Raw genomic sequence first — 22,975 nt, 5'->3', positions numbered from 1 at the left:
TCAAAAACGCAAAGGAAAACTGGCAGAAAAAGACTCGCTCTCTGCATAAACTATTAAGGAAGACTCCTTAGACTGGCTAAGAAAATGTTATTCCTAGGACCTTCGTCAGTGCTAGTATGCTGTATGATAGAACACTGACGAAAGTCCTAGGACCAAAACGTTTACTACTTTGCGCAGCTATAGCAAAAATATTTTCCTTATTCGACCTTGACAGACTCCTAAATCTTTAGGTGTTCGGTCATTTATCACCAAACTTCTTTAAAGTTTTAATAACATATGGTTTCATGTTTACCGCTGCAGAGAACACCAACTCTAATTTACATTTTTACAAAAGCCAGTGGATGAGCATAAAGTTTTATTTAAAAAACAACAACATTGCTGTGTAATTTATCAATATAGAGATTGATCATATCAAATGTAGATATTCTCAAAGATACGTCTTCCTTTTGAATCCCTTGTTTGTATTTGATATGGAGGTCAGCCAAGGCCCTTTAGGTCTAGCTGTGTGGGATTCCAGCCACCACTCCTGACTCAATGCCACATTCATCATTTCCCCGTTTGATCTTGAAGAACCCTTAAAAAAAAAAACATACCAATTTAAAACATTTAAAGTAATAGAAAATCCTACCTGGCGCTGTCACTAAATTAGATCGTTCATACATAGCTTGACCCAGGTCCATTTTGGAATTAATCTCAGCATCCATATTCTGGGGGGAACACGTATTGTGACACCTTGTGAGCTTGTAGATCGGCTATTTTTGGCAAAGAGATTTGGTGTAGACGGACAAAAGCAGTACAGAGCCAACTCAGGTCTAGTTTACTACATTTAGAGGGTTTAGAGTGGTTAACATGCTTGTGACCAATCAAAGATGGATGTCCAGTTGGATGTTGTGTACTACCTTTGTCTCCCCAGTCAGCGTTCCAGGAGTTGGCAGCCAGCCAATAGGGTGTTCCATTCTCCTTCCCCCAGCCCAGGATCTTAATGGCGTGGCCCCCCAGCATATCCCCGGTTACATGCTGGTACACACCTTATAAGCATACAGGGAAGATTAGACAAGGATCAAAGCTGATCAATTAGCATTTCTGTACAATAGGTATACATGTAAACGTGTATATAACATGTTTGTGCAAACTTCATATTACAAGGCACACACATACACACACACAGAACCAGCCTCACCTGTCTTGTATTGAAGGAAATCCGCATAGACGGAGAAAGCTGCCTCCACTGGTCCATTCTTGTACAGCTCAGTCATGATCTGCTCTTCCTTAGCGGGAACACTGTATGTGTGCTTACCTGTAGAGGGAGACTGAGCATTACCAAAAGTGGATTCATTGAATTGTCTGAGAGAAATGAGAGTAGCTGAGTTTTTATTGCATTCAGTATTGCCAGTGTTTTGTTGCGGCGACAGCATACCAAAATGTTTGTCCTTTTGGTAGGATGGGGAGTATCCATCGATGCATTGCGTCTCACATTTAGGAGTTTTCCCTTCACCCTGACAGGGAGGACGTGTTCCATTCACATGATGCTCACAGGGAGAAATGGTATAGGGCCGACAGCCTGTTACAGTACATCATACATGCATGTATGAGAACACACACACACGTCAGTTTGAGAGCATGGTGCAGAGGTTATATGAAATCAAGCCAGCCATATACAGGTATGATAACCTTACCTACTCCAGAATCATACAGACCCCCCGTCACCAGCCCTGTGTTTTTCCAGTATAACCAGGCAGCAGAGGGATAGCCCCCAAAACATCTGAAAACACAGGCATATCCATAACTACCATGTTATTCACTTGGCGTGTACAGTATGAGGAATGGACTTACAGTAGCTGAGATCATGTTTGAGGTGTCAGTAAAGCAATTAAACACCCATGCATGCGCCACAGTTGTGCACACTCACGCTCATAATACTCACCCCATGCCACAGTCCTTACAGCAGGACAGTAGGTCCTCAGCAGAGATTTCCACAGAGACCTTGCCGCTTGTCTGGATGCATATTCTGTCAGATATGGCCTCGGCTGCTCCAAAGGCCTGTGGGTAACCAATGAGAGCACAACAAGACAATTTACACTGAATATTTGCCTATTAAGATTAAGGACACTAGGGTTCATGTGGTTAATTCTATTGCTTCAGGTCTGTCTTACCCAGCAGGAACCACAAGAGCCCTGGTCTCTGATCTGTTGGATTGTGGGACAGTCAGGCCACTGCTGGCGTGGGTCAAAGCTATCTGGAAGCTTCACATTTTCAACAGAATGCGTCCTGGGACAGAAAGGATGGATATTGAGTGTTTAGTCAGTGAATATCCCCTGTTTGGTCTTAGTTCTTGGTTCTTAGTCTTTGGTTCTGCAGACCCATATCCTCACAGTGCACACAGTTTATTGTATGGGTTGAACTCACAGCTCTGGTAGCCTGGGCCCGTTCAGGAAGGTCCCACACAAACCCTTCACATAGCTGTCGTCAGCATTAGGAAAGTTCTGCCCTGCCTGGAGCAGGGTAAGAAAGTAGAAGAGACACCATTATAGTCATTCCAACTGTTCCAACTATTTTAATTGTAAAGTCAGATCCAGTAAATGATACTGTGGTCGATAAGGTAAAAACTGGTCTTACCATCCAGGTGGTGTTGGCCTTGTTAATGTGGTTAACCATCTCTGCGGAGGTCAGAGTTTGATGGGGTCGAGCCTCACTGACAGACAAAGCCGTGAGAACACATAGGAGGACCTGCCAATGCATTCTGTAAAGAGGAGGCCATTATCAGTGTGTTATAATAATTCACAAATATTATGCACTTAATGGTAGGGTAATAGTGCTTAATGATAGGGATCTTTTTTGGTTAAATAAAAACATTTTGGTTAAAAGGTTAAAGCACTATTTTCTGATAGTAATCATTGCTATAGAGTGTTTGTTCAGTAACGGGTCTCTGCGTCTCTTCATCTCTTTAATAAACAGAAAATACATTTTCAGGTGGTGGGTGGCCAATCTTCTGCCAATCACGAGAAAGTACACATTTATCAGCTTAAAATTTATAGTGTTCCAGTTCCAATTTTGTCAGCTCATTACTGTCTCATCACTTCCAATTTCACTTGTTTAATCTGTATCCTAAGTGAGTTCTCTCTCTCCTGATTGGATAAAATGTGGTATCCTGACCCAACAATGCATTTTCTGTTTAATAAAGAGATGGAGAGACACTCCTGTTACTGAACAAACACTCTGTACGTCTATAGCAGGGGTTTTCAAATGATTGTGAACCAGGGACCACCACTCTGACTAAGAATCAACCTGGAGACCACTTGCATTGGGTGGGGACATGAGCTAAGATTAGGGCTTTGGCAACACTTGCTATGCAGCCCATGTCTATGCATCCCACTGCATGTGACTATATGGACACATTTCCTAATAATGATGACTCAATCAGGCAATCTGGTACACTTCCCCTTCTTGAGATTGTAACACCCTTTTCTGTGAAAGTTCTTGACCTCTGGCTTCCCAGTAACTGACAACATTGACACGTCATCATAGGTCACCAGTTCATTAATGCACTGTTCCGTGGAATAAATATTTAAAGACAAATCCTTCGTTACTAAATGTTGCGGCTGATAGCAATCCCCAATACATTGATCAGCCGGCAGGCTAAGCCTGGGAGATGGAAACTGTATGACGCACACATCTAAAGGACTCGCGTCCAAACGAATGCTCAAGCTTAAAAATGCTTTTACCTCAGTGTCACCAAATATTACAATACGTTTCCAATAAATGTAATAAATATGTGCAAAGAAATTAGTTAACAGTGAGCAAAAATATGAAATGCGCAGTCAACAAAATATACCTCTCCCAGCTCACCCTGCCCCCACAGTCAAACCAGCCATAAGGTGAGCAGGTGAGTGCCATTACTTATATAGCCGCTGGAGGCCACAGAGACACTCCCACCAACACAATGCCAATGCGGTGCCTACATCTATCACATATCAATCAGTGCACAAATACAAATATACTGTTAGGCTCCTACACTAAATGCATGGTCAGCACCTGTTGAAAACCCCTGGTCTATCTATACAGCAATGAGTACTATCAGGATATAGAGCTATTTAACACATGACAGAATTCTGGATTTAATCAGAAATCAGAAATATATTTTTTTCCCTTTTCATTACAACATGGTTTTGAACAGGCAGCTCAGTTTATTCCCTGTTGTTAAAAAACATATATATTCAACTGCATCAGACAGTAATGTAGTGATTAAAGTGTAACTTTCATTCTTGTGATGCATTTCAGTTTGTATTCTAATATTAGAATTTGTGGTCATACAGAGCTACACCTGTTTGACTTGGAGAGAGTGGTACATCTAGATAAGCGGAAGTGAGAGATGCACCTTTTATTTAGTAGATCATTTGTTTCTTATGTTCAATACCAAAAATATAGTGTCATTAGCAGAGCATAGCCCTAACAATGTTGAGGTTGTGCGTTTGATCTAATGGGACTACATAAATTAAATATGAAAATATGTCACTTTGGATATAGTCTTATTCTTATAGCTAAGAGGTATATTGACATTAGGATTATGTAGTCAGCACTGCAAGGCTATGGCTAGAAAACCTGGACCCCCGGCCTAACACCTAGTGCCTAGGTCCTATATGCTCCCGTGCCCCCTATACTGTATGTTAAAACTGACACAAAATGAGGGGTGCACTGATATCCCTTTTTCATGATGACTGAGTGCACAATGCATATACTTTATGTCAGAGAACTCACTGACACAGAGTACAATTATTTTACACAATATTGCTATTTGTTACAGTTTTTAATGCAAAAAGTAACAAAATTGTTTAGATATCCCAATGTTATGCTACTCAGTTACTTCATGCTCATCAGTGTCTGTCTACAGAGATCCTGTCCAGCACCTGATAGTAAGTGAAAATCAATTGTTGACAATGAGCTATGCCGAGGTTGAGTTGTTTGCATTATAAAATACAGGCCCTTATTCAAGCATAGCATAACATATTCTACAAATGACAGAGAAGAAAAAACAATTGCTCAAAGATAAGCCTCAACTCTTACCTGGGCAGTTTCTTTGAGTATAGTTCTTATGCAGCAGGATTCTTATCATGAAGTGAGCAAACACCCGTCCCATTTCATTCTTTCTACACTTTCTTTCACAAGCCACAGGTTATAGTCACATGATTGTACTCTCACCCGCACCATAAATAGCACATGACAAAGCGATCGTCTAAAAATTACAATCTGGCAAACTTTTAGCAAAGATTTGCACTGGTAGAACATGCAAAAAAGAAGGGGATTTTTTATTTATATATTTTTTTATTTCTGAAGTTTGTGCTCAGTTGAGTTTTTGCAAACAGACAAGTCACCCAAACACCCCACCCCCACTGAATAACAGTTTTGGCACAGTGCAGAACATTGGACCTTGGAATAGGTGGCATGACCTTGGGTCAGCTAATAACATCATTTTATAGTCTGAAATCTATAAAATCATCCACCAATACCCCATCAGCAGTTTGCCATTTATCACTACCACCAATCTGTACTGTGCCAACATGACATGGCACAAATTAACTTTCAAGACACTTTACAGTTGATTTCATCTTTTTTATTTTATTTGTTCAATTATGTACAAATCAAAACATCACATTACATAGCAATGATCATAGAAGTTCTCCTTTGGTTCTGTACAAGGTAATTCTGTGCTAGCCTTTCTACTCACCAAAGCTGTGTTAAGGACACTTAGCTAGCTGTTCCAGGAGGCATTTATTTCTGTCCTGGTCTTCTACTGTTATTGCATATTTGCTTTAAAGCTACAATCCTGGATTCATTTTAATTCATATAACGCTGTTTTAATCTGTATGGTAAAGTATGTTAATACAATATAACTACTAGCTGTTCTGGCTGTGGTTGGAGGTAGACACCTGCAAGTTAGACTCTAAATTCTTTGCTCAACTAGAGACTGAGGACAATCTCCCAGATTTTATTGTTAAAACTGGGTGAAATCAGAGTTCAAAAAACATCACCTGCATTACCGAACCAATCCAAAGTCTTTAGGACGGTTCTTCATATTGGGGCAGTGATATGATTGGTTTCCGAAGCAGTGTGTGTAGGTTTGTTAGCAGCTGTACTAACTACTGGTTGACAATAAAAAAATATTTTAAGCAGATGGCACACCAGATTGGCCACTAGAAGGCCCACCATCTTTATTGTAGTTCTGACTTTGTTGCAATTACCGCTCTCCCATCAGGAGAGCAACACAACAGACATAAAGCGTGTGGATTGTAGCCTTAATCTGTCTCTCAAGGATATACATGAAATAGGGGGGGGAAAGGGAAAGCTCATAGGAAACTGTTGTAACAGTCACAACTCTTTTCCCAATCGAAAATCAGTTATTTCCGGTGAATTACCTTTTGTGAGACAGTGAAAATAATAAAGATGTACAGACTTCAAAACATCAAAATATTCCAATTCAATTCAATCAATTCAATTCAATTCAATCTATGGGTCAAGACATTCAACACAGTAACCAAATTGAAATAAAGGATATAACCCACCAGATCATCATCATCATCAAACAAGAGAAAGTCAATATGAAGCACATCCAGATGGATATAGCAACACGACATTGTGTGTAAAAACTGTCTTCCAAACACCAGTCCGAAACCACTAAACCATCCACAGTCTAGGCCTGCACAGGCCTTTAAAACGTGGGTAGAAAGAAACATTAGTGGATTTAGATTTTCCCTGGACAAAAAAACAACGAGACCTCCAGTGCGGTGAGGTGCAAAGGGGGCTCTCTCAGTCCGTGTGCCCCAGGAAAGGTGAGAGTTAGAGGGGAAGGTGCAGGGCTCAGTGCCCCTGCACGTCGCCAGTGCCTTGTGCTTGTGCTGCAGTGGTGCTCAGGTACTGCCAGCTGAGTGCTGCAAGGAGCATAGCAGCTGAGAGGTACATGGGGGACAGGTGCTGTGTCCTGGAGGGTAGCGTCGACTGTGAAAGGGAGGACTTCTCTCTGATCAGTGACAAGATGTGGAGGGTTTTGTCTCGTGATGGATCTGTGAGGGAGACCTTTTGTAATATCTGTGGAGAGACAGAGATGTCAGTTGATTCAGTGGAAATAACAGACAGACCAGCACACGCATAACAGTCAGACCAGCACACACCAAGTCATCCTTACCTCTTGACTGTACTGGGAGATGATGCTCTGAACAGCTCCCATGTTGGTGGCTTCCATCATCATCGTGACTGCCTGGCCCTTTCTGATCTTAACTACCCGCTGGAACACCATGGGGTTGTTGTAACACACTGCCAGGGTGGCTATCGCCATCACCTGGATGACAGAGGAATAGCACTCAGATCATAATACAGACTAAATGGATGAGATGAGATGAAATGAACCAAAGTGTGTTTTATCTATTAATATATTTTTTAACAAAACTGAAAGATATCCATGGAAATGTAAGGACAGTTATATTGCATCTGTTCTGTTGTTATACTGACACACCCACACCTGAGACATGGATAAACTGGGAAATATAATGGATAGCACTATGCAAAATCTGTCTTCATATAACTATTTTGCTGATTTGATTTCAAATATCTTACACCTTCCAAAAGGGTACAGTATCAGAGACAATTATTTAAAGTGCAACAACAGATTGGTGTGCATGATATTCACACAAACTAGAATTGATAAGAACAAGACTAGAGGAAATATAACGTGTGTGTAAAAGCCAGGCATGCAAACAGCCCCGAGGTGAAAAAGGTGACAACATGTTGTTTTCTTTCAGGTCAGGTGTCACACAATTGCCCTATTTGGGTTCAAAAAGGTGACTGTAGCTGAAAAGTGACACTTTTGCATGTCTGAAAAGCACATTCTTAACATTCCAGTCGTTTTTGTTCTTTTATCGTATGCATGTTTAATCTTAATCATTTAGTCACAACCGCCCAGTCCTATTTTCACACAAATTCCTGTCATTCTGACCACTGTATTTATCATAATGGAATGAATAAGTGTAAACAGACAGCTAGCCACATACGATAAAGAGGCCTTTAATGTCCTGGGGGAAGAGTGAACATACTTAGGTCTGTAAGGCCTCTCAGTTATTTCTGGATAGTTTGATTGATTGATTGATTGATTGTAGGGGTGTGCCGATATATCGTCCCGCGATATATCGCGATACGTTTTCGTGACGATATGTATCGTTTTGGAGAAAAAAAATATCTCTTTTTTTTACAATAATAATAATCAGGCATGCAAACAGCCCCGAGGTGAAAAGGGTGACAACATGTTGTTGTTTTTTCGGGTCAGGTGTCACACTATTGCCCTATTTGGATTCAAAACGGCTATTGTAGCTGAAAAGCTACAAGTTAGCATGTCTGAATAATGCAAAAACAGAATTATTTGTTTGCATTAGCTTTTTTTCTCCCCCATATATTTTCATAATAAAAAAGTGCGTATCGTATCGAAGTTGTGAGCCCAATATCGTATCGTATCGTTTCGTGAAATGAGTGTATCGGCACACCCCTAATGATTGAATGGAATACTTTATTAGTCAGAAATGTAAACAACATGAGGTACAGTCAGACATTTAGGCTAAAAGGATAACACAAAAAAGTCCTGGGGACTTGTTTCCATTGTGGGCCTATCACTAGTATAGTAAACTGAGCCACAGATAAATGAATAGTGGGTACTATAATTCATACTAGTTAACCACATTTAACCTGGCGTTCCTATTTTTGACCATTTTCACTATTCGTCGTAAGCCAAGTATATATGGCTTAAGAGGTTAAATGGTGGTGTAACAATCTCCAAAATCAATCAATCATTCATTCAAAATGGGAAAAACTGAGTCAGAGTTCAGACACTGAAAAGGGTTAGTTGGCACTGCTGGCTGCTAAGCAAGCTGACTGTATTAATAGTGAGAATTTAACTGTGAGCGTGTCAAAATGGACCTGTAAGGCCGGGTGTCTCAGTGTTAAACTGACACGCAGGACTTTTACAGTGTGCATACTGTTCTGTGCTCCTGTTCTGAGTGACCTAAAAGTTGTCTATACCTGTGGGATGGCACAAAAATTGAAGACGCTTTGGTTGCGCAGGCGGGACAGGTAGGCGATGACGTCTGGGACATGGTGAAGTGCATCAGTCACCAGCAGGTTGAGGCACGACAGGGCCGATTCCAGCTTCTCTGGCTGGGCAAAGTCTTCCAGCTTCTCTGCAAACTGGCTCCACGCCTATACAGGGATCAGTAAGGTTTGTAAGCAAAGCTTGTTTATATATACACAGTATATACCCTGTATACAGTATACGTATACACAGGAGAGCAGTCGTGCACATCCATAATAGAAGGTGCTGGGAGGCAAGAAAGCGAACAAAAATCTAAAAGAGAATAACCTTCCACTACTTCTTAGGAAGTAGTTTCAGTGTCTCAACATAACAGAGACCTGAAGCCTGATTGTCGATCGCTTGTTAATAATTCATGATATCTCTGCTGTTCGGCCGGAACCAGCTAAATCCAAAATGGTAATTGTTCAGGAAATGAAAAACAAATTATCAATTTTTCAGAAAATGAAGAAAACCTTATATTTTTAAAACAAAGCAATACTGCCTCATCAAACTTGATATTGTGACTTTATATATTATCAGATACTTGCATGTGTCATTATATTATCACCACTTTACCCAAATCCAGTGCAAGTGGAGTTAGGAGGTTTTGTCCATCATTGATAAGAACAGCTGGCAATGGATCTCAAAGCTCACAACACATCACAACGCATTGTGAGCTTGGAGATCAGCTATTTATGGTGAGCGCCATCCTCATATACTATAGATCAAGCTGAATTCTGTACTTAAACAACTTTTATTTTAACATGCATTGTAAACAACCATGGATCTAACTGTTACCACTGTTGTTCTTCTACAGTTGAGTGCAACAAACAATTCTGCCTCAATACTCAATCATGTATTTAACAAAACCGATCATGGCACACCAACAATAAATAAATGGCATATAAATACAAAATACATTCATGAAAAATAGAATCTGTCAAATCTGTAGCCTACTGCACTAACAATAACAACCACAGTTGAATTTACCTATCATATACCTATCAACATTCTATTATCACACTGTTGTGTGTTGCGTGTGTGTGGTGGGTGTTTCTTAGTGCTTTAGATTGTCATAAAAGCTGTGAAAGTCTTTTGGCATGATCTCCTTGAGCTCTTGGAGATGTTTGAAACAAACTCCTGCACACACTCATTCTCTGTCCATTAACATTTAAAAAGAAAACACGAGCAGATGACCTTTGTGAAGACACCCTTCTCCTCTTTACTGGGGTGACATCTATCAAACCTTGCACATACATTCTCTTCTCTTCCCAGTTTATGTTCTCCCAAAAGCATTGCAAAATCTTCTCCCTGTCTGCCTCACACAGAGCAGAGCTTCTCGAGAGCCTGAGAGGAGGGGGGAGTTGTTTGTTTTTGACGGACAGTTTGAGGGTCCAATGGAGTTAGGAGTTTTCGTCAGAGGCGCTTTTTAATACTTTTCATATGTTATTATTAAAAAAAAAATTACACAGATGTAGAGGGGGTTCAATAGCGTTGATTTATGAAAAAAAAAAAAAAAACTGAAAATGGAGTTAGCTGGTCCCGGCTGGACACTGACGATATAATAGTTATAGTGATATACTGTAGATATACCATTCCACCAAAGAATAAGTTGAAGGCTATTGCTGCCAACAGACAACTGCAGCTACTGTACTGTACTCAGCCTGTGCTCAGTGTACTATGTATGAATACATCTACATTGCCTGAATCTACTTCTGCTTCTACTTCTGTTATATCTTATGCTTGTACACATATACAACATAGTATACAGTAGATAGTGTTTATTGTATGTTCAATATACTATTACTGGTGTACTTTGTTTTCTATGTATTTTTGTTTGAATTTGAATTTTAGATGATCATGTGACTAATTATTACCCACTAATAAAATATTATAATAATTTGTAATATGGACCCATTAAAATGTCCTTGGACCCACTGGAATGACCACCCATGGGTCAAGGGACTCACTATATTTAAAACGGTTCAACATGCCCCTCCCCACCCAGCTTCCCTCCCCCAAACACTGTGTTCATATAAATGCTCGGCCAAGCTGGAAGCACCGCGGTGGATTCAAACCCCTGAACTCAGCAGTGACAGGCACTTTACCCTTGCGTCGCCCAAGTGCCCTGAACCCCATTTTAGGACAAATAAAACAACTTCCTGAAACCTACCTCTTCTGGCCAGAAGGCACGTCCCTGTTGTATGTCCTCCAGGTAGTCTCGGATGATGTTTGTCTTCTGAAGGAACAGGCCCATGGAGTTGGCCAGCTCTGTGTCCCTCCCCACCTCGGGGTCTTCCAGCTGGGATGCTGAGAAAAGCTGAGACAGACCTATGCCCACCAGCCCTGCCACATAGTGGCAGTACTGCACAGAAGAACACACAACAATGCATTCATTAATTGTGCAATATGACAGAGGAGAATAAAGATAAGACATGCTGATTATGTGTAATGTTCCGAACATTTATGGATGCTGTTTTCATTGTGACGTCACTTTCGCGCTGATTTGTGCTTGGTTAGACATCGTGTCGCACACCACAAATAGCAGCTGTACAAGTTCACAACGCCCACAACACCGTTGTGAGCTTGTACATATTCTATTTTCAATGCACAACACTGGCATGTAACCAACTATACAATGTACTAACCTTGTCCCACTCCTTCATTGAGCCCACTTTCTTTTCCAGGAATTCGGCCATTCCCACCCCCATACGGTGGCAGATATCTGAGATGACATCCCTGTACTCCTGACCAAGGTTTCTGAATTCCACGGAGATCTGGAAATAAAATGATATATATGGATGAAAATACAGGATATATGGATGTCTTTTATTAGACTACTGTATACTGAGGAAAAAGAGCATCCACAAACTCAGATCTGTGCAGAAGTCATTCAGTGCAAGCTTCCGATCAGAGACCTTCTTGTAACCTTGCGTTAAACAGAATTTATACAGATCTGTGCGAAGTGCGTATCTCAGTTGTCTTGCTATGGTTCACATACTGTATACTATGTTCTATACTGGACGGTTGGGAAATTGCTTTAACATAGCAATTGCAGAAATAGCCATAGAATATAGTGAATAATTAAAATTAGGCTTGGCAAGGCTTTTTTTTCTGTTGCTGTTGTGTGAAAAACCTACACTGTTACTGTGATGATGTGCATTATAGGCGGCTGGTCTGTCTGTCTGTCTGTCTGTCTAGATGCAGACATTAGAGATGTAGCCCAACAGATATATCAGCCATAATTCAACTTTTTTGAGGACACTGGTATCTGCAATTATGCTGCCAATTCTTAAGAAAAGATTTAAAGAAAATTCATTTTCATAAATAGCTGACCTACAAACTCAAAGTTGTGAGCTTTTTGATTGTTTCTTCGGTGGTAGCAATATTTATAAACTGTCAAATGCATGTACACTATCATTGTGTATTTGTCTGCCTCCTAGTGATGAGCGGGCCGACCCGTAACCCGCGGGTCAACCCGCGACGTGGGTGGTCGAGTCAGGATTTCAGAGGCAATTATGCGGGCTGCGGGTGTGCATGTCAGCCGCTCTCACACGCAAAAAAAAACATATTTTGAACAACAAGCTTGTTTATTTAGCCCATGACAATGTTGTGCTACTGTAGACATTTAAAGCGACTTTGGGTACTTAAAAGAGCGCTATATAATATATATATTCCCACCGTGGGTCGCGGGCGGGTTGAGCCATAGATTTATATATGGGTTCGCGGGACGGGTTGAGGCGGGTTGGGTTCCGTGGCGGGTTGGGGCGGGTCATGAAAAAACCCGACCCGCACATCACTACTGCCTCCCATTCAATCTCATTCAATGCTAGACAGACTGTAACTAATTCTAACTCGACTACAGCTGTCCATCAGGTGACATCCCCCACAGACTGCTACTCCTTCCCTCTGTCAGCATTATCTGTCCATAGTACATATGCCATCTATGGAAGACTTCTGTAACTATTTGTGTGTCCTTTATCTTTAGCATATATCCTTGAAAGACCATTTAGAATAATAGCATCTCTGGTAGAGTGGACACTATAACGGTCTGAGATTGGTGCTCGAGAGGCTTGTGCCCAGAGGGGCTACTGGAACAGGCCAGGAGGCTTGTTCCTTATGATCTGTAATGCTGTTGCTCTGCTGAATCTTCCTAATAAATGGTCAACACTTCACAGGATATTCATATTTTCCATTATAGTTCTGTTTACAAAATAGTGGTCAAAACATCTGATATCGGTGGTCTACACTAGGCCTCTCCTAAATCGGGATTGGCATCAGTCCAAACTTTCTGGCATCGATCAGGTTCTAGTAGACATACTGTGCTGTTAGTAAAGCTGGCAGATTTTCACTGCACTGTTGCAATTTTCTTTGTGTCTGTCGTGTGGTGGTGCTGTTGTAACTTCAGGACAAAACTGTTGAGTGTGAGTTCAGGTAGAGGTCAGATATTAAGTTTCATTACATTGCAGTCGGGCAGTTTATGTTCCGTAAATGAATGCCCTACTTCATCATACAAGAGTCCTGCACTAAAGTAGTGAAAAAATAGCAGATCTATAAGCTCACAACAAAACACCAAACTTCTCTTCTCTGGGTCCCTAACACAAACTATTTTCAGATCGGGGTCCGTGGCCAATGTCCTTGACTTAAAGAACATCAATTAATTAATCAATCAATCAACTGACCGTGGGGAAATCCTCCAGAACCTGGCGGTCTTTCTCCTGGCTCTCTGTGAAGCACCAGTCCGCCTGGTACAGATAGGTGTGGAAGTCATTCAGCATGGGCACCTTCTTCTCCAGCGGTATAGTCATGTCATCCTCCACTGTGTCCAGAGCCCGCAGCACCAGATAGAAGATACACACAGCATGTCTGAATGGAGACAGGAGAGGCACTTTCAGAATGACTGCCATCGTAGGGCTGGGCAATTAACCAAAGATATATTGAAAGTGAAGTTTTGAACCTCTAGACTAGTCTAACCGACTTAACCTTCCTCATGTAGGCTAATCGAGAAGCAGGGTTTTTTGTGATAATTGTTCTACATTTCTTATTTATCAACAAATCGGCACGGAAAAATGTAATAGATTTTCTTAAAATCAATTAAATCGATTAGTCTGATTAAACACTTAACACTGTATTATACTTCGCTGTACAAAAATAGTGAAAATAGCCGATCTACAAGCTCATAACATGTCGCATGTGAGCTTCTAGATCGGCCATTTTCAATTTGTTATAATCATTCATTAATCAAAATCAAGGCAAAAGTTTTAAATAATCGTGATATTGATTTTAAGTCATATCACCCAGCTCTAAGCCATGTCTTGTTTTCAGCCCACTATGCTGCATTTGTTTAGTTTTGTTATGAGCACTCACATTTACTGAAAGTACACACGTTTAATAAGAAGTTTAACAACTACAAATCGATTTAATCCTCTAAATGTTCTTATGTCATGTACCATTACAAATGCATTTAGAATAGTCTCTGCACCCTATTTAGAAGGTCAGGTATCCAAAGTGTTAGACATGATGACTTAACAAGTGATTGTAAAGTTGCTTTGTCATGATCTAAGAGACTAGAAAAACAAGTATATCAAGCACTTAGCCAGCCCTATAGCCAGCCAAGTTTAGCCAGCCCTATAGCCAGCCAAGTTTAGCCAGCCCTATATAATGTACCCTACCGGTATGTATATGCCCTATGTATATGCCCTTTAGCAACAACTGTATGCACTTGAGATTCGGCTTTACAAACAGCTGTCAACCAGACTGTGGGCTTAAAATAGATATTGGGCAGCAATAGATTATTACCGCAAGAATTTCACCTCTGGGTCAGGTACTATAGGGTCATAAAAATGTCAGTGGCTAGACAATAGTCTAGCAATAGGATTGCACAGCATTTTGGAAAGAAAAATTTGCTTGTAGATCTTCTATTTTCAAACATTTTAGTACTTTTACTTTTAGTACTTTAAGTATATTTTCATGGCAATACTTTTGTACTTTTACTCAAGTAACATTTTGAAGCCAGGCCTTTTACTTGTAACAGAGTATTTTTATATTGTGGTAGGCCTATTGCTACTTTTACTTAAGTAAAATATATGAGTACTTCCACCACTGCCCCTGACTGAGGAACCCTTTTGTTTACAACTTCACAAACATGATGCCTGCCTTCACATTAATGGCTCAATGGATGCCTGTGTGACACCAGGCAGGTGACACGCCCCTCACCTGGGAGCATGGAAAACAAGCCTCTTTCTCTTTTTTAACTTACCGTAACTCTCCGTCTAGCGCTTGAATAACAGCTGCGAAACTCCTACTGGTTTGGTTCAGATACACGTAACAGGTCCGCAGGCTCTCGCTCATGGCCTCCTGGCAGGAGAAACAGAGAGAGACGGGCTGTGGTCGGTACTGGTAGTAGGACCCTATGGCCCGGAGCGGCGCGCTGGGCCGTGCAGCCCAACAACAGCTCTCCTGCCCGGCCCGCTCCCCGAGCCTCCCCCCGCTGAGGCCCAGGGACCGTGAGGTAGTAGTGGAGCCAGTGTTAGTGGTCCGCTGGGCCACGCAGAGAGAGCGTTTGAACACCGACAGAGAGACGGAACATTTGCAACAAGCTGCTCCGGCCATATGAAGGGCCTCTAAGCGCTGCCTTTTCCTCCTGCTATAATAACTCACTGCGGTCCATTTCTTTACGCTTTGATAAGACCCGACCACCACCGCAGCAGGTCAGTAGAGGACAACATAGTGGTGGGAGGTGAAAACTTTGCAGAGTAACGTTGAAGTGGTTGTAGTCGCGGGCCCTGATAAACGTCACTGATCTCAAAACGGTTTCTCGCGGCTGGAAGTGCGCTGAACCTATCCGCATGCTATGTAGATCAGCACTATATGGCGCAGCATCGCGCAGACGCGCAAAGTCTAGGGGAAGTTTTTGACAGCTGAATCACTCCTCCCACCAAAACAAAACACAGTAGCCTCTAGACTGTCACACAACAATACTGCAAAGTAACAGGAGTACCGCTTTCTTTAACCCAACTACTATTAAACGACATGTTACTAGCTTTGGATCAAGACGATTAGATGTATTTGATGAGATCGATTTTGACATCTACGATAGTCTTGGCTAGCACCCCCAGTGCGTCCTGCACTTTCACCAGTAAAGCCCGTACTTATCCGTACATGTACAAAAAATATATATATAAGGTAATCACCCGGTTGCCCCAAATGTTAACTCAGGCTTCGGAGTCTTTGTGCAATGTATTAGTCCATATTTTTCAATAAAGAAGTGTTTTATCCCATCTGTGTCGGATTCTGTCGGAAGTTCCCTCACTTCCCTGTGGGCGGTAGTGACGGGGCGCATCCGGTGAAAGACGGAATTACACTCAATATAAACAGGAAGTAAACGAGGGGGGGGAAATGGCGTTCGGCCACACACGGGATTAAAACACTTCTTCATTGAACAATGTGGACTAATACATTGCACAAAGACTCCGAAGCGTGAGTTAACATTTGGGGCAACCGGGTAAGCATCTTACATGTTACAAATGTTTATATTTGAAACCCGTAATCGACGTGCACACACAGGCTGTGATCATTGGAAATAAATAGCATAGCATTTATTCTAAACATTGTAATATCGGCCAATCGGATGTTCGAATGAAGTTAAACAATATAGATCAGACCACACATTATTATCTTTATTCTTTTGCGCACTTAACAAACTTAAAAAGTCGAGGAAGTTCACTGCAGACTGTTCTATTCTACTGACATCTAGTGGCAGGGAATCGGAAGGACATCGTATTTCTATTTGTTTTCAAGTGTTGGCCGTTGACTGGCACCATTTGCATCTTCTGTGACATCTTTTAGCAGACGATGCTCTTGCATCAACAGGGATGGGAGCCATAGCAATGGAGCCTGTCCACTTGGGGATACTATCGTGTTTCTTTATACGATGTATATAGGCTTCAACAATATGTATTTCTTTGATGAACAATCTTGACTAATGTTATTCTCTGATCAGGTCAAATCGGTGTTTTAACCATAATAGATTGTTGTGGATTAGGCGTCAAACATGCTCAGACATCTCTTCTCCCCAGTGGACCCTTAAAGCTCGGGCCACCCACCGGGGCAAGCAAGTCAATATACTGTATCTCTGCTGGCTGTTAGGTAACAAACACCATGCTGCTTTCCAACACACAGCATCGATGCAGCCACATCACTACTTTGATACAATATCCGTTAAGAAACAGATGCGCATGCATGTCGTTATGGATGCTGTTGTCGCCATTCGCCGAGGTGCAGGTGCAATGATCTGATGATCTGTACTGAATGATGCTGTGAATGTATCTACAGAGAAGAAGGGAACATCATGTGCTCTCCGATACCTTCTGCAAAAGTGCTCATTCAAAGTCTGCCATTCGGCTTGACATCTACACAATCATTCTGTGACATTTTGGTTTGGTGTCATATTGCTGGTGCATATTGATGAATGTATATTCGAGACGAGTACTCACATAGTCCAACTTGGCCATTACAGTTCGACATCCTCCTATCTTAAACCTGAGCAGGTTGAGTATTTCCTCCGGATGCCCTAACGACTTCAAGATGTCCATGATTCTGTCTAGTTTGTAGTGTGTGCTCAGGTGCGAAGGAGAAGAACCCGGGTAGTATTTTCTACATTAAAGTACTGTGAGTGTGAGAAATGCAGTTAGCAGAACGGAGCTGCTAAACAATCCCTTCAATCACAAACGTCGTCAGATCGAATGAGGCTTGCTATTGGCTGGCGCGTGTATGGGCTCAGCGTTCACTGGCCACTCACTGATCAGAGCGCCTGGTGTGATGCCCCGCCCTGACACACTTTCAGTCAAACAAGGCATTTGATTGGTTCCTTACTTCACAGCGCTACCCTAGTGAAATGAGAGTGAAACTGTAACCAACCACTGGAAATAGTTATGCCACCAATCACCAGGCAGCATATTGTTCCTACCTAATAATTTAATAGTGGTTTGAAAAAACGATGCCAAAAGGATAACACAATGAAGCCGGCTTGTTTCCATTGTGGTCCATTGTACTCCGTTCACCGTCATGATAACAATAGGCTACATTACATATCAACAACACTAAAAACAATAATATATAGAGATATATTTACAAAATTCTGGTTATTGTCTCAGTGAACACTGGATGTGAAATTTGTTACACTGGCATATTGTTTAAAATGTTATAGATTACAGATTTTATATTTCAATAAGAAATGTCCTGAACAATATAAATTTTTTTATTCATATTGTATTATGGTTACTAAATCCATGATAAGTGAGAGTCTCTCTCATTGACTCCTTATGGAGTAAACAGTAAAGCCTATTGACACAGAATCTGGGACAGAGCAGTGAGCTAAGCTGAGCTCCCTGAGCTAAGTATCTCATTAGCAGATATACAGAAGATGTCCTCAAGGCCCACCCTCTTATAGAATGGACATGAGAGGCTTTGGTTGCACTTTTTCCGGCCCCCCTTCCACACACGCACGCACACACACACACTGGTAGTTGGCGTTTACTTTTATTTACTTTTAAATGTTTGTTTTTAATTGTTGTAATGTTGTTTTCGTTTGGTTTTATCCAGTACTTGTCAGCGGTCTTTGCTCCTCCTGGAAATTAGTAGTGGAGATATGATTGAAGCTAGTGGTAAGGGTGTAAGGATGTAGTTCATTCACTTTGGTCTCTACAGGATGACCCTACTGATTTTGGTGACCCCTTGGCCTTTCCTCTAGCAGCCACACCCTTTAGCTAAGACAACTTTGCACACAAGATATCTCAAAATTAATATGTGGATTGATGTGAAATTGGCTGGTGTATCCATGTTCCATGGAGGAGGAGGAACGATAACAGTTTGAGTGACCCCATGATCTTTCCTCTAGTGTCACCCATTGGCCAAAAATGTCTCTCTCTCTTTTTGCACCCTTCTCATTTTTAACACCACTAGTGAGAGCTTCAAGCTCTAAGGATGGCAACGTCAGTTGGTTCAAACCACTTTGTTTGGACCAATTGGGTGTGAGGAGCAGCACAGCGTCTAAGGCCTTGTGAGGTAATGTTTTGCCCCTTTCAGTTGCATGTACAATTGCCTGTCAACGTACAGTATGTAGCCATAATCATCAATTACATTACAATTCAGTTATTTAGCAGATGCTTTTATCCAAAGCGACTTACAATAAGTGCATTCAACATACTGTAGGTAGGGAACAAAACTACTAATCACCAGAAGTCCTAATGCATTCTCTTCTAAAACAAGCAACTAAGAGTATACCTATAGCGCTACGGTAAAAGTGCAATATATCAGCTACCTACCTATCAATCAATCAATGACATTGCAGAGCTTACTTCCTCTCATGTAGGACTCGCAATGTGACTGAGGGTCACAAAAACCTGACACATATTTCAAATTTCAACCTTTGATTTACTGGTGGTGATACAAACATAATACGACACAAGGAATTAATATGGAACTTAATTTAATGAATAAAACGTTTTAACCAATCTGTATATGTTAATTGGTACAACTGCAGTGGTTGGAGGTTGTCTCCCTAGTCTTATATTGAGAAATTCCGACCCTGGTGTCGTGTACACCTACTAGTTAACAAGTAGTACTGCTTGAAGCTCATAAGTGCAATATCTCCCATGGCCAAACAGGGAGTCAGGATTGCCTCTAGAAGGAGCGGTAGGAATTTGGTCTCTATTGCGGAACACTATGGTTCGTATCCTAGGTAGGACATAAAGATACGGATTGCAGCTTTATCTATCACACCTTGCAGATTACACAGAACATTGAATGACAGAAATCTGTTTAGAATTGCATGCAGGATCTCACTGAAATTGGAGCTGGGAGGAGGGTTGTGCACACATATTGCAATGTATTAGAGTAGACTATATAGTCAATTTGAAACTTTTCATGACAACATGCCACACTACTTTTTTTTTAGGTGTTCACTGTCCAAAGCCTAGTCCCCAGTCTACTCTGGTTGCACCATAATGATACGACAGTCCTAATATATCCCTTCCCCCATTGCCCCATGCAGTCATGCACTGCCAAATGCAGTCCTTTTCTTACATGAAGAAGGGTAGGGCATGCCTCCTGGTGGGGATTAGTGCTCTAATGATGCAATGTTTCAGCATTGGTAAAAAAAAAAAAAAAAAAAGATACATTGTCGATTGTCAAACCCGTTCTCCTGCTTTTCGGAAGCGGCAGTGGTTTACCTCAGATGCCTTTTGCGGGAACTGGATACTTTATATATACGTTTTCCCTGCTACTGTACACAGACAACTGTCTGATCAGAAATGAATCACAGTCTATTTCCTTTGTCTAGACTGAAACGTAAACGTCACCTATTTGATGAATATTATGAAGAAGAGCCTCAATTGTACACAAAGAAAACTTTAGCAAGTTTAAATAGTCTGCTGGACTATGGGTTTAAAAAAGCCACAGATCAAGAGAAGAGGATCATTGGCACAACAAAGTAAGTACATTTTATCGATAATAATAGATAAATCATTTTTAGTTATGGTTTTGAACAGTTTGTTGTAGAATAGAATAATTTTATTGGCATCAATAAAAGCAAATGTGGATCAAATGTAAAATAGTTTTCTGTGTTAAAGTGATTTACTTTAGGTCAGACGTTGTTTTATTCTGTATATCAATACTTAAAAAGTTTGCCATACATTTGTTCTAGGTTCTCAGAGTGAAAAGGTAGAGACACAACTCATGATGTGGTACTATATGGCACTTTAAATAAAAACAAAATGCATCTAATAACATTTTTTCAGTATGTGTTTTCCACATTTTTGTTTGTTTGTTTATTTGGGCTCTTTTGCATAAAATGAAATAAATCATAATCTTGTTAAAGTGAGATATATTTTGTTTTACAGGCTAAACTACAGCCACCACAGTCCATTTGCAAATAAAACTTGTATGAATGGAGGAGAAGAGGATCTATCAGGAACAAAAAACGTCCTTGATCAAATATCGTCCTGGACTGACACACAGTACTCTGTAAACAAAGTTTTGAGACATGTCAAGTTTGGACATGCCATCGACAACGTCTACCTCAAAGACTCCATTAACAAGAAGTTTCGGGAATTCCATCATGATATCACAGAGGAATGTGGGGTTGAGGACAAGCAACACTCATGGGCGGTGATAGAGAAACGGGAAGAGATTCTTATGTACGGACCCTACTATCCTGATTATAACAACGGGGTGCACAGTGAAGACATCATCATAAAACAAACTCAGGAACTTCTGTCATCAAAGGGTGTCTCAGATGATTGGAATGTATATGTCTTTACCCTGAACAGCCCTTGTTTGGCCAGAAACACTGATCCATGCATGCTAAACCTGGTCCAGAAGGCTTACGAATGGTACTCTCTCTATGGAGTGAAAACACATATTGGCTATGTAAAATGCTGGGGTTTCAAAGGAACTAAAGAAAATCTATTCCGAGACATCAGCTTTAGGCATTTAAACTGTGTAGATCTGAGTAATGATCATGAAAGTTATGTAAAGTTGACCAAAAAAAGCACAGATACAAAACAGGATTATGTGTTAAGCGAAAGTCTCTATTCTGCTGTCAAGCAATTCTTTAGGTCACGTCAAGTGAACTTGAAATTTAATTTCTTCGCTGCCACGCAAGAGCAGGATAGGAAAAGTTACTTCAATAATATGTACACCGTTTTAGAGTGTGAATCACAAGACAAAGGAGAAATCTTCACACAAGAGATTAACACCATGATTGAAGTTGTGCAAGCACAGCTTTTAGAGGAAAATGCATGTTTGGAGGAATACCTAGAAAAAGGTCAGATATTCGCACTTGATTATGTTTTCAGCTCACAAATATGTGACACCGTCCACAATCAACTCAGACTAACATTTCACCAGTGTTGGAGAGACATGGTACAAAGCAAATATGCAGAATTCATCAGAGAGCAATTGACTGAAAACTTCAATCGGTGCACCCTCCAGCTTTTTAACAAAGATATTGCAAGGTCCACACAAGAATATGTACAAATAGGGAAGATCAGGGGTGCAGATTGCAGTGGGGATGGGGAGGATATCCCCACTTAAAACACCTTCTGATAAGCATCATCACAATGGATATCTAAATATTTGACATCATAAATTAGCCTACTCTGCAGTCTGCATACATGTCCCTTCTGTTTTTTGCTGTTTTGGTGGTCTGGGAACTGAGTTGCCTCAGTCGTGCCTGTCAGATGCATTCACAAATGATACCATGATGATCACATGTTCAGGTATTGTACAAAGCGATATTGGTAGCTCAGTGACACAAACGGCAAAATAAAGTAATAATAATAATAACAATCACAGTGTTTTTTCACAATGCAAACAAAATATAAGTAGACTTAAATTCTACATCCTACCCAGCCTATATGTTTAATGCAGCTTTCAGCACATTTCCCCCATATTTCAGATAGACAGTTTTATGTCTTTTATTTTTTTAATGGGGATATCTCTAATAGCCTAAATAAGTAAAGATTATAGTTTTGCACTTGCCTAGTCTAGTGATGCATTCAAAATCCACAGGATGTTCTTCATTAGCTGTTATTTATTGTTGTTGCTGGCTGAATGTTTACAATGCTCTGGCTAAAGACTTTTCCTCATGACCTAATATTTTCATGCAATTTCTTGACAATAAGACAGGCCCAAGTCAGGTTGAAAGAATAATGTACTGTAAGAATAAAGCAATACATCTATCAGTGTCTCTTCACATAATTTGTAATGTTACAGTATGATGGATTCAGTAAATGTTGACTCAAAACATTATTGTGGAGAAAGCTTACTGTAGGCCTACAATAATCAGTGTTGTAGGCCTACAGTATG

General features: G+C 40.8%; 2 protein-coding genes across 3 annotated transcripts; both read right to left on the bottom strand.

Annotated features, from left to right (window-relative positions):
* Positions 1–358: 358 nt before the first annotated feature.
* On the bottom strand, positions 359–5,145 carry ctsbb (cathepsin Bb). Its single transcript, XM_080453384.1, has 10 exons — positions 5,062–5,145; positions 2,617–2,740; positions 2,407–2,492; positions 2,154–2,268; positions 1,925–2,040; positions 1,677–1,762; positions 1,418–1,561; positions 1,181–1,297; positions 900–1,028; positions 359–574 (listed from the first exon to the last, which is right to left on the bottom strand). The coding sequence occupies exons 2-10, from the start codon at positions 2,737–2,739 to the stop codon at positions 498–500; spliced, it is 993 nt and encodes a 330-aa protein (XP_080309510.1). The 5' UTR covers position 2,740; positions 5,062–5,145; the 3' UTR covers positions 359–497.
* A 466-nt stretch (positions 5,146–5,611) lies between these two features.
* Positions 5,612–17,800, bottom strand: fdft1 (farnesyl-diphosphate farnesyltransferase 1). 2 transcript variants are annotated; one of them, XM_080453367.1, is made up of 8 exons: positions 17,602–17,800; positions 15,366–15,463; positions 13,789–13,972; positions 11,755–11,883; positions 11,280–11,471; positions 9,058–9,234; positions 7,178–7,330; positions 5,612–7,080 (listed from the first exon to the last, which is right to left on the bottom strand). In XM_080453367.1, exons 1-8 carry the CDS (start codon positions 17,698–17,700, stop codon positions 6,853–6,855), a joined length of 1,260 nt encoding a protein of 419 aa, XP_080309493.1. In that variant the 5' UTR covers positions 17,701–17,800; the 3' UTR covers positions 5,612–6,852. The 2 variants fall into 2 exon arrangements, with proteins under 2 accessions (XP_080309493.1, XP_080309492.1); XM_080453366.1 differs by lacking the exon at positions 17,602–17,800 and having other exon boundaries at positions 15,366–16,045.
* Positions 17,801–22,975: the final 5,175 nt, after the last annotated feature.

Source organism: Gymnoscopelus braueri, assembly GCF_963280865.1.
Source record: "Gymnoscopelus braueri genome assembly, chromosome: 16".
Taxonomy (NCBI): Eukaryota; Metazoa; Chordata; class Actinopteri; order Myctophiformes; family Myctophidae; genus Gymnoscopelus; species Gymnoscopelus braueri.
This window is presented reverse-complemented; position numbering and strand designations above follow the sequence as displayed.

Excerpts from the sequence above, each read along its gene's own strand:
- fdft1 (XM_080453366.1), bottom strand. The coding sequence starts at position 15,718 with ATGGCCGGAGCAGCTTGTTGCAAATGTTCCGTCTCTCTGTCGGTGTTC. Across the intron at positions 13,973-15,365 it reads GCGCTAGACGGAGAGTTACG|ACATGCTGTGTGTATCTTCT; the intron begins GTAAGTTAAAAA and ends GTCTCCATTCAG. Across the intron at positions 11,472-11,754 it reads CAATGAAGGAGTGGGACAAG|TACTGCCACTATGTGGCAGG; the intron begins GTTAGTACATTG and ends TCTTCTGTGCAG.
- ctsbb (XM_080453384.1), bottom strand. The coding sequence starts at position 2,739 with ATGCATTGGCAGGTCCTCCTATGTGTTCTCACGGCTTTGTCTGTCAGT. Across the intron at positions 2,041-2,153 it reads GCTCTTGTGGTTCCTGCTGG|GCCTTTGGAGCAGCCGAGGC; the intron begins GTAAGACAGACC and ends GGTTACCCACAG. Across the intron at positions 1,763-1,924 it reads TGTAAGGACTGTGGCATGGG|ATGTTTTGGGGGCTATCCCT; the intron begins GTGAGTATTATG and ends CTGTGTTTTCAG.